The following is a 14,956-nucleotide window of genomic DNA, read 5'->3' as shown; positions in this document are numbered from 1 at the left end:
ATGTTCAGCTGGCTGCTGACCAACAGCCTCAGGTCCTTTTCCACTGGGCAGCTTTCCAGCTGCTCTTCCCCAAGCCTGTAGCATTTCATGGAGTTGTTGTGTCCCAAGTGCAGGACCTGGCACTCAGCCTTGTTGAATCTCATACAATTGGCCTCAGCCCATTTATCCAGCCTATCCAGATCCCTCTGTAGAGCCTTCCTACCCACAAGCAGATCAACACTCCAGCATGAAAGCTGTCATTCACAAAGGACAGGCTGTTTTTTCATAAATGGAATGGCAGACAGACAGGAATATTCACTGCACAGAGTATCTCACAACATGTGTTAGTGAATCTTGGCACCCTTTTGAAAATACATATGTTTAGTGCTTTGTAATTGGTTCTGGCCAACCTACTGGACTTAAGTATGGGGCTATAGGAAGTCCCACAGACCAGCAGATCTCTGCAAGTACCTGCCTTGTATCCAGCATTTATTAGCATCCCAATGTTCTGCAGTCAGCTTGTAGTGCTCTGGTATGAAAGAACTGGTAGGGTAAAAAGGCCACATGTCTAAATATGGATATTACTTCATAATAACATTTTTTGCCGAATCAGACACTTTGCCAGTTTGACTCCTAGATTTTTCACAGGTTTGAAAAGGTATAGCTGCTCTACTGCAAGTGCTGTTGTTTACCTGATTTATACTGCTTGAAGATCTGCTTCCAGAAATTTACATAATGAAGTCAGGGCTTATGATGAATTCCAAGGCTACAGTTGTTTGGAAATGGTCTTGAATTATGGAGGACAAGTAAGCCAAAAATATATGATACAGATATGTCGGTGTATATAAGCCACATATAAGCAATATATTAGGCAACTATAGCTGTGTACATGGACAATCATTCTTTTTCTTCCCTAGTGTCTTAGTCTCTATCGCTACTGTTTCTTCCTTTTCCTGCTAGGAAAGATTTCTTCTGTTGTCTCTATAGAAATTATAATTTATTATCACAGAATTTCTACTGGTCAAACCAGTAGATAATTTTAGAATTAAAATGGAAATAATGTTTCACATTTCATCAGTTGAAGGCACTATTCATGAATAAAGAAGTATATATTACTAGAGAATGTAATTCCCAGCAGAAAACATGACTTCTTCATGAATATATTGCGACCAGTTTGCCTAGAGAGAACAGACTTGAGATGGGGCATGTTCTCAGCTTTCAGCTGCATAAAACACGGGTACAAGGAGGAATAATCTGTTCTGCATGTTGTTGACAGGATGGATGAAGTGGTCTGAAAGTGCAACAAGGAAAATACGGTTTAGAGATTAGGAACATTTCTAACAATAAAACCAGAAAGGGCTGGAATAGGATTGAAGGATTGTAGAGTCATCACCAACAGTGGCCTACAGGAACAGATTGGAGAAACATCTCACAAAAGTCTAGTAAATCCTGCTCTGGGGGTAGGAAATGGACTAGAAGAAATCTCTGTGTTTTTATGTGAGAGCTGAATATTATATATGGTGATGTTAATTTGCAGGATCGGACCTGGAAAAAGGTTTGGGTTTTGTAACTGTTATTCTGCAGTTGGAAAATGGTTGATAGTTTCTGAAGGGGCTATCAGAAAAGTGAAATTCTTTGAACACAGTATATTAGGATATTTAGAAGGCATGGTAATAACCCATAGATGGCAAAATTATAATGATGGGAGTGTGACCTCCATTACCAGTGTCTATATGTTTGAAATAACACAGTTACTGTCTAGGAAGCCCCTAGCCTCCATTACAGAATCAAGAATTTTTAAAAAATAGTAATTAAAAAAACCTTTAATATTTAGAAATATTTTCAGAGGAAGAACTTAACAGTACTGGACAAGGTTGAAACTATGAATTCAGGAGTAGTATATGAGACAAAATAACTCTTCATAAATGAGAATATCATGTACTCTAAAATGTAGCTGACAAGCCTAAAGTGTGACCCCTTATTTGTTGAGGACACCAGGTGAACTGTTTAACATTTATTTGTGGTCTGTAGGGTCTCATTTTTCAGTTTGTTTCATAAAACAGAGCAGGAACTGCATGGTCATATGAGACTAAATCATTGTGTGTTCTGAAGTTGCTTTGGAAAGAAGGAAGGGGCTGTTGCCAGAATAAGTTGTGCAGCTCAGTACTAAAAGCCATCTTACTGGGGCCAAGTGGGATTGTGCAAGAAAGGCGGAGGCCAGATGGGTCGATATGTGGTGGCAGCCCCTTGCTTTCAGTTGTCATCTGTGTTGTGGCTTCACACTGTGCTCTCATGTCGCTGGGTACTCCTTGTTGATTGGGCAGCCCTGTCCCAGCAAGGCATAGGATTAATGACCCCAGACTGAGCATGTGCACCATATTATGTTTTGCAATAAGATCTTTTAAATTGCAGAGGAGAAGTCTGTAAGGACAAAACTGTGCTTATGGCCATTTACGTGCTCCATCTCAGTAAGGGAGAGGAAGGAAGAGCACGGGAGCTAAGGACTAGCTTATGGTACTGTTTTTCTCTTTATGCTATCTCCACAAAATCTGAGGAAATTTGAGACTATGATGAGATGAGAGTGATGGTTTCAGAACTGTGTGAGTCAGGAAGCAGGAATTCTACCTGCAGGTAAAGGATAGCAAAGGAAAAAGAATTCCAGGTAGTTTTAACATTTCACCAACCTGAGTTGTTGGAAAACAAGCTTAAATTCTGTGTTTTTAATTCTCACACTAAGATGTTTGTTGTTGCAAATGAATCATAATTATGTTTATGACTAAGCCAGTCCCTCTTTCTAGATTCACACCTCACTGATCAACGGTAGGCCTAGTGCTGATGATCCTTCACAAAAGCTTTTGGAGTTTACTTCTGCACGATACATTCGCCTACGGCTGCAGCGTATTAGAACTCTTAATGCTGACCTCATGACTCTCAGCCATAATGATCCTAAAGAACTAGACCCCATTGTTACCAGAAGGGTAAGCTGATTGTTCATTAACGGTGTTCAGTATGATGAGATGGGAGAGCCTTTTCTGAGCTATTTGAGGAGGAGGCAGTATTTGATCCTTGCCCTTCACAGAGTTATTTTGATAGGCTGTTAAATAATTCTTGCTTTCCTTTTGATATTATTAACAGCAATAGCTTGTCAGAAACAACTTTGAAAAAAAATGCTTTTTAGAGGTTGTTTTTCATTTGTTTTTGTTTTATTTGTCTGTGTAAATGATTTATGCTAGGAACAGTGTTTATAATGCTTTATCATCAAAATAAAAAGTATGGTTTGGCTGATGGAAATGTCACTTGAGGTTGCTCTTGATGCAACTGCAGTACCTTTTCTGATGTATCAAGGATTTCAGGACCTGATGCTTTGGTTCATAAAAATAATTATTTGAAAACCTTGCCATTGTGAATTTTGGTGTCAGATGAGACTTTTTTTATTTTTTAAAGGCTGTTGTAATCAACTGTTTCAAAGTCCATGAATTAATAATAACGTAAAACACTTGGATAGAATTTTGACAGTATTAACTGATCTTTCCACATTTGATATTGAAACTGGGGAAACTGAGGCACCAGGCATTTAGGGTAACTTCTTCACGCTCTCATAGAAATTCAGTATTGAAGCCCCTAATAACAGTACCTACAATAACTAACTTCTGCAGTATTTCTGCTTTGTATTCTGCCATTTTGACCCTCTTCTTAATTTGCCTGAGACCCATAGATTAGGACAACAGTGACTTCAAGGTTTTCTGTGAAGGTAGGCTTTCTGATGAGGACAGAAGAATATGAGGAATGTTTCCTCTTCCCCTTCCTCTTCCCTCTTTGTCTAGAAGAACATCTGTAAGGCAGCTTCTCCTTGCACAGCAACAGGACTGTTGCAATTTGTGGCTTCTCTGATACAGGCAATCCTTGTGCATTGACACTGCTTTTATGAGGTCTGGCTGGATAGCTGGGTACAGAAGGGGGAAAGGAATTCTGATTTGGTCAGGATTTGGTGGGTACTTTCAAGGCAGCCCCACTCTTATCTCGGTCATAGAGGTGCCTGTTCAGCTACAGCATTTCTAAAGCATAAAATCTGGATGTTCTGCTTCTTCTGTCTGCCCCATATGGGAACTGCTAGCATGGAGACTGCAAGCACAGAGTATTGGACAGCTGCTCAAGCTGTGCCTTGCTGGCCATAGGGAAATGGTTAATGCACAGCCTGCGCAGGTGAGATGTTCCCATAAAGAGGCTGGTTACATTTAGGTCTGTTGATAGTGTTGTAATACCAAGAAATACACCCTAAAAAGAAAGGCTCGACATGGAAGCGTACAAATGAGAAACAAGGCTGTTGAGGACAACTATTGCCATTGCTTTTGTAACACACACAGTTGTGCAATCTGGAGCTTAGTACTACCCCACTTAGCACTAGTTAGAGCAGTTTTGCATGAAAGACTACTCATTTTCATCTTCAGAAGATGTGGGTTTTATTGGGCAGAGTTCCTAAATTCTGTTATCTCACTTTGTGTCTGTCTCACTGTGCAACCAGCTACAACCAAGATAATCACTTCCGGCTTTCTAGACTTTTTATTCTTTTTGAAGACTTCACATCCAGTTGTTGATACCAGTTGTGTTTAGTTTCTTGTACATAGTCTTGTAAAAGGGATGATGAAGTTTTCAACAGCACCTTTATTTTGTGTTCTATTTATTTCTGTCTGTAGCATTTGATTAGCATTGGTTTCTTGTTCAGCTTCAAGCTGCACACAGCTGCTGTGAGCCATATACTGTGAGTTTTAAGAAAATAAGACAGAGGAGATGAAGCAGAGAGTGCAGTGAGAAATATAGCTCTGCTTTTGTCCTCCTTTTCTCAGTCTGGACCTCCTTCTCTGTGGTTGAGGCCCTACTGTTTATGATAAGTCCCTTAGTTTTTCTTGTAATTCAAGCCCATAACATTAAAAACCCCCTAAAATACTGAGCATAATGCAAAATTTAAAAACATAAAAAATTAAGTATGAACTCAGAGAAGCTAGTTTGCTCCAGCTTCAAGATCCTTCAAAGAAATAACAGTCAGCATGTCTGACCACCCAGGGCCACCTCCTTTTCCTGAACCAGATGACTGTAGGGTTGTTGGGTCTAAGGGTCTTGAACTCTTTCCTTAGAAGTATTTTCAAAAAGTGTTTCTTTTTCATTCCTCTGTAGTTCAGTACTTCCCAGGATACAAACAGGCCAATCATGTTGATACTGCAGCTGTAACTGAACCCAGATGGTCATTTCCTGCCTCTTCCTTGCCTTGAAAATTAAATCTTTTCCTTATGTATGTTGCTTTTTCCCACCACCTGGCAATATTATTGGATTGGACTCTGCTGTATCACCAATTTTTAATCTAAGAATTTGGATAGAATAATACATGGCCTACCCAATAGTAGCAAAGAATTGGTCTGGAAGAGAGTGCACAAACTGGTTTTAATGGGGGGCAGAGTTCCCATTTTAAGAAAGCTGCCTTCTCAGACTGAAATTAAAATATAGCAATATGTTATACTTCATGACTTATAGGGTGAAAAAATTATTTTTTTAGAAGTGAATTTTGGCTGAAGTCACATTTGGCGGTCTTTCCTGAAGCTGAGGAACTGTGCTTACTTAAAGTTAAAATTCAGTTACTGTTTTGTACTAGTGAGGAAAAACATGGTAGGGAAAAAATTATATTCACAAAATGGAAGGCTTCCCCAAGTGGCAAAAAGGCAAAGCTTCTTTTATTTTCAAGTATTTATTTTATTTTTCAAGTCACAGAGTAGTCAAATGCTGGTATTTTATTTTCCAGGGTTGGGGGAAAGCTGTAATACATGTAAATGTCTTTTATTCATCCCTTTTTCAACTTTGTTGTTTTGTAGTACTACTATTCAATAAAGGATATCTCTGTTGGTGGTATGTGTATTTGTTATGGCCATGCTAGAAGCTGCCCTCTGGATGAAATCACAAAGGTATTCTTTAATCTCATTAATTTTTTTTCACAAAACAGTTTTTCCAATTGAAAAAAAAAAAAAAGGACTTTGCCTACTGAGGATGAGAAAGAGGAGGATAAAAGAAGTCTTAGGATATGGTGCACAGAAATTGTTTGCTATAATTTTCTTCCTTTTCTGTGCAAGCATATCTGGGTCTCTGGTAATGTACCCTTCTTGAAGTAAATTTAAACAATTCAAGAGGCACAACAAGAAATAGTCTCTCTTGCACCACAAGGAGATTTGTGCCTCCTGTTCTAGAAAGGCTGTTGTTCCCCAGTAGTTAATATAGCATGGTTGAGCAGCCCAATGCTAATTGCAGGATATTTGTGGGTCTTGACATTTTTTAGAGTAAGTCTGATATTAGGCACACTTTTGGCAACATTGAATTATCCATTAAAAATATTTCATGGAAGTGAATTTTCTTTATTCTTAGAAATTGCAGTGCCAGTGTGAACACAACACATGTGGTGAGAGTTGTAACAAGTGCTGCCCAGGCTACCATCAGAAACCATGGAGACCAGGAACCATTTCTGCGGGGAACAAATGTGAGAGTAAGTATGCACAGAGGTTTAGATAGTTTCATAAAGGCTTACTTTCTCATTTTGATGTTACTTTTCGTACAGAACTGCACTAGTTCCCCAAAAAAATCCACAAACTGTTAACTGTCTTCACGGGATTGTTTAAACGTAGAGGACCTACTTTTAATCACAACTGTTAAGAACGTTTTAGATGTTCTATCTAATATGACTCCTTGGCTAGTGGAGTTGTCATGTAGTAAAGCTTTCAGAGTCTCTTCTTCGAAGACACTTGAGGATTTATTACACTCCTGTAAAAACTAGCAGATTTCCATTAATCATTTTGTTAGCTACTTGAAATGCAAATTTTTTACATTGATCATAAATTTTGTCAGATAAACAACTTTGTTCTGATAACAAATGTTTTGAAAGAAACTCCTTATGGGCCAATTACATTTCAGATTGTCTGATAAATTGACTTAAGCTGTGCCAGTATGGCTGAATGTGTTGCTAAGGCTAGGTAGTGCATTTTCTCTCTTCACATCACTAATGCATAGCAAAACTGTAGAGAATTAAGAACCTGTTAAATAAAGTTCACAGTTGCAAATAGAAAAGTAGTCTTTTTAGTTGAAGTCTTTACACAAGTCTTAATGTCACTCTTTGGAAGGTAGGTGTTTATGACTGTTTGGACCAAAGTACCCTCTCACCTAAATAAAATTTATACTTGCGTACTGGCACTGTGGACTTTTCAGACTTTTGTCTATAATACAAATAAGAGAAGACTTAGGCAGACTTTCTTCTGTAATACAGAAAATGAAAGAACAGTTATTGCTAACAGCACACAACACTATCAACTCAGTCCTGACAGGATTGTCTTAGTGGGATCTATGGAATACTGTTAAAAACAGTGCTATTAAAGTGGTGACAGTGGTTTTGAAATGTGCTTATTTGCTAAGAAATATAGTGTATCAAGACTGCTGAAGCATATTGCATGGTTAAAGGGGAAAAAGCACACTTGAGATTATTTGATATGCTCTTCTACTTACATTTTCCACTTCGAAAAGTGTCAGTGTTATAGGAACTGTTACACAATGTAAATAAATGGATTTCTTTTCCATTCCTTTTCAGAGTGCAACTGTCATAACAAAGCAGAAGATTGTTATTACAATCAGAGTATTGCAGATCAGAAAAGGAGCATGGATATTCATGGCCAGTATATAGGAGGGGGTGTGTGTTTAAACTGTACTCAGCATACTACTGGGATCAACTGTGAAATGTGTGCTGCTGGATATTTTAGACCACACAAAGTAAGATTTTGAAAGTACTATTCTAATGTTTGGTTTTTTTATTATTGTAGAACATGTGCTGTCTGAGCCTGTGTACTTTCCAGTTTACTGACAAGTGTCACTGTTTGGAAAAATGACCTAAACTTCACAAAAGACATTTGTTAAGATGTGACTAACAGTTAAAAATATGAACTTCCTGCAGTGTTAGGGGTCTCTATAACGAGACATACTGAACTAAATTTCTACTCCACGAGGTCTTGCATTAGCAGGTTCATGCATATTTTGGAAAACCCGTACTTTAGAAATCCAGCATAAATTGGTGTAGAGAGCAAAGGTGAGTCTGTAAAAGTATGGTTAGACAGCAGGTACAGCTCATCCAAAGTAGTAAACATTGGGGTCGGAGATTGTGAGATTCACTTGCTGTAAGAACCATCAAAGAAAAGTCTTCAATCAACTTATAGCCAATAAATGTGTATCTAGAGGTCATTACTGATTTGTTTTACATCTTAGGCACCTCAAAGGAAAATCTTCCCAGAAAGAAAATAAAATCCTTGCCATATGAATCACATTGCCTTGTATTTCAAAGATGTATAGATCATGAAGTCAGAATGAATCTTCATGAACAGATAATCTCTCCTCCCATTGAACACAGAGCCAAGGATTTCTTTCATTTCCTTCCTCTTTGAACCAGAGTATCTTTGCAAAAAGCATCCATTCTTGTCTTAAACATTTCCATAATCTTTGGCAAACCATCACAGTGGTTAATTGCTGTTACATTAAAAAAAAGTCTATTTATGCTAAATGTGTTGGGCTTCAGTTTCTAGACATTAGCAGTTACTATACCTTGGTCTGTGCTATTGAAGACCAAATTTTGCTCCCACATCTAAGTTTTTTCTAGGCTGCAATTCCCTGATCTTCTGTTTGCTAAAATTGAACTAGTCCCTTGATCTATTGCTGCATGTTAGCTTTTTCAGTCTTCATTCGTATTAGTTCCAATGATCCCAGACAAGAAACAGATGTAATCTTACTTTTCCCAGTTAATAATTTGAGAATTTGACAGAGAACGTTTGTTTTGTAGGTTTCTCCCTATGAGGATCACCCCTGCTATCCCTGTGGCTGCGACCCATTTGGTGCTGTGAGTTCTGACTGTGTTAAAGATGAGCACCATTCTGACTCACAGCGTGGTAAGGGAGCAGGAGGCGCCTTCTCTTTAAACCTCAAATCTGTCTATATTTCTGGACATTGAAGTTTGAGGGAACACTATCCACTTGTGAATGGCTGACAGTTAGGTACCACTTGAAAACAATGGTAAATATTTAGGAAGAAAAGGTGAGGCATAACATACTCCTAGGATTTTAAGGTATGTCAGGGCCCTGAATGTGTTCGTGTGTGGGGGTGGTGGGTTCTGACTATGTAAAACAACATGAAGGATTGAGATCTAACACTGTTGTTTATGAATGCTGTTATAGCTGTCACAAAATCCATTTTGCCGCAGTTTCTGTGCATCTGGTACTCTAAGCATGAAAAATAGATGGTGAGACTGACATGCCAAGTATCTGTGTGGAATATAACATGGAGTGTAATAAAAAAGGAATGCTAAATTACTTCCACTCTGAGACATGTTGAATCCAGCCTATTGCCTGCCTTTATTTCTTTCTTTCTCTATTTTTGCTTTTCAAGGGACTTGGCCAGGTCAATGTCAATGTAGAGAAGGTTACACAGGAGAAAAATGTGATCGTTGTGCATTTGGGTATCGGGGCTATCCAAACTGCCTGCGTTGTAACTGCAGCCTGATTGGTAGCATTAATGAAGATCCATGCACAGAACCTTGTCTTTGCAAAGTGAGTATTAAACTTTCATTTTTGTTTAAAATTGAATCTGTGGATTGATTTGTAAACTTCTTAATAAGGGAAATGACTTTATTAACTGGAGAGATCACTCATTTTATAGGAAGTAACCTGGTGTAACCGTACACCTGACAACCTGGAACTTAAAATTACTAACTATTCTCTGTACTTGTAACCGGGATAGTTTATGTTAAATAATTCTGTATGTGAGTGATACACCTTTTTCTATATTTCTATAATAGTGGGCCAGACTGGCATTAAAATCAATGCCCAAGTGAGTGTGAGGGAGAATCGCAGAGACAATGACAGTATGCCTGGCTGGGTTTGGTTTTAGGAGAGAGCTTATCAGTGACTCTTCAAAGTCAATGATTTTTTGTAAAGGATGTGTTTATAACATCTGCTTTGTGTGAAGAAATGGCATGCACTTTGAAAGAACTATTGGAACAATTGCATTAGAAGTATGTATGAAAGATGAAATATGATTTAGTTATTTTGATTACAAAGTATAAACCATAAAAAATGTTAGAAAGCAGTTTTGCAGCCTTCTTTTATTTTCTGGTAAATGCCTTGAAATATCTTGCAGCTGTAGATTCTGCTGAACTTTATTACAAATCTGTGTGTCAATATTTAAAGAGGTTACACTTAATTTTCTGAACCAAATGTTAGCTAGTGGTTGATGTATTTGTTGCCAAGTATGACAGTGAACAGGAGCCAAAAGTGTGTTCTTTGACAATTTTTCTGAAACTTCTTAGTCCTATTGCATAATTCATCTGATCCAAAATATCAAACATATAAATAACCAGAGTCTGGAAGAAAGAAATAGCTCCAATGGCCAATTAAAATACAAAAAAAGAGATACAACCATTTTGCCTGATTTTGATCTAGAGTAACACTGTATCAGCTGATGCAGCTAACTGGTGAAAATGTTAGTATAAACTAAACTGTGAGAAACTGTCCCCTTTTAGTGCTGTTGTGGGCATGAGCCTGGCAAACAGAATTTTTAAGCCAGATCATTGAAAATGTCACCAGCTAGCAGCCCACCTACAGAGGTGAAAGGAAGGAAGGAGAAAAGTTGTGTGCTCCAAATATCAAATGAAGGAGGCGGGACTTCTAAGCCTGTGCAGTCTCTGTGAACACAGCAGTGCAAGCTATTCCTTTATATACTCAAAATTTCATAATATTTGATCTTTTGTGAAACACAGCTCTTGAGGTCTAGTCATTGGGTAAGATTTTATTTTTCATTAAGAAATAAATAATAATTTCTTTCTGATAATGTTACAAAGTGAAATGTGTGATCCAAGTGCATTCTGAAGACTGAGACAGCTTTTTTATTAAAGCTGAAATGATCATACAAATACTATTTCTGTAAAAATCAAAGATTTTAAAATCTCATTATCTTAGGAGGCCCTTTGCCTGAGATTTTTTCCAAGTTTGGTTATTAGCAAATAGAAAGCACTCATCCTCAGCCTTTGAATCAGTGCTGGGGATCATAAATTTTTCATATGGTTTGCAATAACAATTTGTACTTTGCTTGCAAAAGCACATAACCTACCTGTTTAGAGAGGGCTTATGTGAATTTCACATGCCAAATACTAGACCAGAAGAAGAGACAGTTGGTAATGTTGCCACCAAAGGTCTCAAATTTCTCTCTGGTAAGCCTGAAATTTGCTCCATGGGACCAAATCTGATGTAAGTCTGGAAACTGCAGTGACTCTTTTGGTTGAAGTGAAGTTTCCCTGGTAACTGCTTCTGAAAGCAGCATTTGATCCACGGGCTTTGCATTTCAGATTGCATTGCAGAGCTCATACAGGCCTCCTCAAAATAGCAAGACGGGTATGCTTCACTGTATGTCCTGTCTTAATCATGTATATCAGGGAACTTTACAGAGCACCCCACAAAGTCATCTTTGCCTTTGTAGCGGTTTTCCCGTAGTGGAAACCAAAGGTTGGGATGAGGGAGTTATGTGTGTCCGGGTCTTGTCCTGATAGGAAGCTAGGGCATGATCAGAATCTTGTCCCTGGCAGCAGGATATTTTCTCTGTCTTGCTGTGTAGAAAATACCCACAGAGATCTACTATTTACACAGCTTTGTGGGCATTAACCAAATATTTTATCTACCGGTTTGCTTGTCAGCAAAAATTGTCTAATCTTTTTGAATAAATAACTACATATTGTCTGTAAATTTTACAAGAAAAAAAAAATGGGTGCACTGGTTTGGATTTTCCAACACCCCCCTGCTGTAAATTCTACATTGAAAGAGATATGTAGCAGTATGCTCTGAACCACCCAATTTCCATGGTAAGAAGGCAGTAGGCCAGTGAAAGGAGCTAAAGGGGAGTGGAGCACCTCTACTTTTGGAGTAGGAGTTTCTGGACCTTAGCCAGAGCATATTAGGAGGAAGAGCTGCCAGCAAGTGTAAGTGTATGTGGTGTTCCTCCAGGAAGAGGGGCAGCAGTGGTGCAGATCACAGTGTAAATATTGATAGATGGCTGAGGAACATTTGTCTTGAAGCTGGCTGTGGTAACTCCAGGAGTCTGGCCTTAAAGGTGATCTGTGCTGTATGCAGACCATCTGGATTCAGTAAATATGGGAACTTTTCTCCAGAGCAATCTACAGATTCAAGCTATGAGAGAAGCAGACTGGCAAGCTGGCAGAAGCTTTTCAAACTCTGCCTGTGCGATGAAATTTCACTGCAATAGAGCTCTTGCCAAGGCATGTTTAGGTTTTGATGAAGTGGCAAATTCTGATGAATTTTTCTAATCCGTTTTAGTTTTAAACTCTTCAGTCTTATTCAATAATCCTGCTGTGCTGAAATCTGTTTTCTTTTATAACCTTCTGAAAGCTGTTATGCCTACATCCCACCTAATCCACTGTATTTGTTACCATAATAATGCTGATGTGAAACAAATGTTATATGCTATTGACAGGAAAATGTAGAAGGTGAAAACTGTGATCTCTGTAAACCAGGATTCTACAATTTGCAAGAAAGAAATCCCCAGGGCTGCACAGAGTGTTTCTGCTTTGGGGTTTCTGATGTCTGTGACAGCCTAACATGGCCCATCAGTCAGGTATTTATATGTTATGTCCATGACCTAATATTCTTTCCTGTGGCAACTGCGAAATGTACCATATTTCTCTTTGACATACACCCAAGTTAACTCCAAATTCTGGCATGTGTTTTCTTACAGCGGAATGGATTTTCAGTGTCACTCAGCAGCTTTGAGGTAGTCAGTGTGTCATCCCAGTGCATTCTTTGGCCCCACTGACTTACAGTAATACCAGAAGCACTGGGTAGTGGAGGCTGTGATAATGCACTTGGAACAATGCATTTTCTTCTCACCTCGTGCTGTTAAGTTTCTTTGCATGTTGAAGAGATGAACCCAAACTGTTACCTTGCTCTCATACCTAATGAGCAAGGCTAGAGTGACCTGTGGCAGTAATGCCAATACTCTTTCTTAGAAAGCAGAGTGGTTGTAAATATCACTGTCTTCTGAATAGACATGTATTGAGTTAGGGATATCTTTGCAGAGCTAGTTACGCTTTAGTCCCGTGTTTTGTGTGCCAATAAAAAGAGGAAAAACGTCAAGTTGATGGAAATTCTAAGATGCTTGTATAAAACTCTTTCAGTGAGAACAAAGTTTTCTCATATTGCTCCCTCTTCTGGGGACTCTGGATTTAGCTTCCCTCCAGCTTGCTCAACCTCATCTATAATGGGGATAATAGACCCCAAAGCCCTTGAAGTTCTATAATTCTATCTCAGGGAATTACATAGGTATAATAATAATTTTATTGGGAGGATGAAAATCACACTCATTATATTTTTGTTCCATCTAATAGAGAGGTAAAGACAATCCTACGCTGAAGTGGCATATTTATGTATATTGGATGTCAGACTGAGCCTAATGAAAGTGTTACAGATCCATCAGTTTGAATGAATATCCAGGGAGGTGTTAAGTGTCAGTGACACAAAGTATGACTCCATTAATGATACTTTCTTGCAGATATCAGACATGACTGGATGGCTTGTTACTGATCTGTATAATGCCAGGAGTGTGCAGCCTCAGAGAAGCCAATTTGACGGACCCCGTCAAATAAGTATTAACAACACTGAGGCTGTGAAAGTACTGAAACATACTTATTACTGGTCAGCACCTGAGACATATCTAGGAAATAAAGTAAGTTTTCAACTAGAGTCATAACTTCTTCATAGTTTCTCTATTTTAATAATAACATAATTGCTTTTGGTAAATAGTTTCTCTAATTAAAAATTACACATAAACCCCAGACTTCTCAATCTATCTCTGCTCTTCAAATCATAGTGTTCCTGACCAGATTCCCAGTACCCTCTTCTTTCTCTTTGATCTCATTCGTCTCCTTGCTTCTTTCTCTGCCTGTCCTTGACACAATATAATCTCTCTTTTTTTCTCTCCTGACTGTTACTAATTTATATGCTCACGTTCCCCATACTCTTGGCTCCTATCCCAAAGCTTACACCCTTCACACCTTGTCCAGTACAGTAGACAGGACCATTAAATTTCTCTTGCTATTAGTTTCCAACAAGCTAGTCTTTAACTTTTGCCTTGGTTACTATCTAAAGCTCTGAGTCTCCCTTTTTTGCAGCAGAATCATGGAATAGTTGAGGTTGGAAGGGACCTCTGGAGGTCATCTTGCCCGACCTCCCTGCTCAATCAGGGTCACTTAGAGCAGGTTGCCCAGTACCATGTCCAGAGCTGTTTCTGAGCAACTCCAAGGATGGAGACTCCACAGCCTCCCTGGCAAATGTGCCAGTGTTCAGACACGCGCACAGTAGAAGAGTGTTCCCTGATGTACAGAGGGAGCCTCCTGTGTTTCACTTTGTGCCTGTTGCCTCTGGATCTGTCACTGGGCACCACTGAAAAAAGCCTGGCTCTGTCCTCTTTGCACCCTCTCTTCAAGTGTTCATATATAATGATGAGATCTCCCTGAGCCTTCTGTAGGCAGAATAGTCCCAATACTCTTAGTCTTTCCTTATATGAAAGATACTCCAGGCTCTTAATCATCTTGGTGGCCCTTTGCTGGGCTCTTTCCAGGATGTCCATCTCTCCCTTATACTGGGAAGCCCAGAACTGGACTCAGGACCCCAAAAAAGCCTGGCTCTGTCCTCTTTGCACCCTCTCTTCAGGTGTTCATATATAATGATGAGATCTCCCTGAGCCTTCTGTAGGCTGAATAGTCCCAATACTCTTAGTCTTTCCTTATATGAAAGATACTCCAGGCTCTTAATCATCTTAGTGGCCCTTTGCTGGGCTCTTTCCAGGATGTCCATCTCTCCCTTATACTAGGAAGCACAGAACTGGACTTAGAACCCCAGCTGTGGCC

At 38.9% G+C, this 14,956-nt stretch overlaps 1 protein-coding gene across 1 annotated transcript in view; it reads left to right on the top strand.

Moving 5' to 3' along the window:
- Positions 1 to 14,956, top strand: part of LAMA1 (laminin subunit alpha 1) — a 107,545-nt gene that overhangs the window by 32,212 nt on the left and 60,377 nt on the right. Inside the window, exons 5-12 of the mRNA XM_074899182.1 lie at positions 2,778 to 2,957; positions 5,841 to 5,930; positions 6,385 to 6,502; positions 7,595 to 7,773; positions 8,831 to 8,936; positions 9,433 to 9,593; positions 12,526 to 12,666; positions 13,600 to 13,773. Coding sequence (XP_074755283.1) covers positions 2,778 to 2,957; positions 5,841 to 5,930; positions 6,385 to 6,502; positions 7,595 to 7,773; positions 8,831 to 8,936; positions 9,433 to 9,593; positions 12,526 to 12,666; positions 13,600 to 13,773 — 1,149 coding nt within the window. The remainder of the gene's footprint in view (positions 1 to 2,777; positions 2,958 to 5,840; positions 5,931 to 6,384; positions 6,503 to 7,594; positions 7,774 to 8,830; positions 8,937 to 9,432; positions 9,594 to 12,525; positions 12,667 to 13,599; positions 13,774 to 14,956) is intronic.

Source organism: Athene noctua, chromosome 2, assembly GCF_965140245.1.
Source record: "Athene noctua chromosome 2, bAthNoc1.hap1.1, whole genome shotgun sequence".
In the NCBI taxonomy this organism is placed as follows: Eukaryota; Metazoa; Chordata; class Aves; order Strigiformes; family Strigidae; genus Athene; species Athene noctua.
Note: the sequence above shows the minus strand (reverse complement) of the source record. Positions and strands in the feature narration are given on the sequence as shown.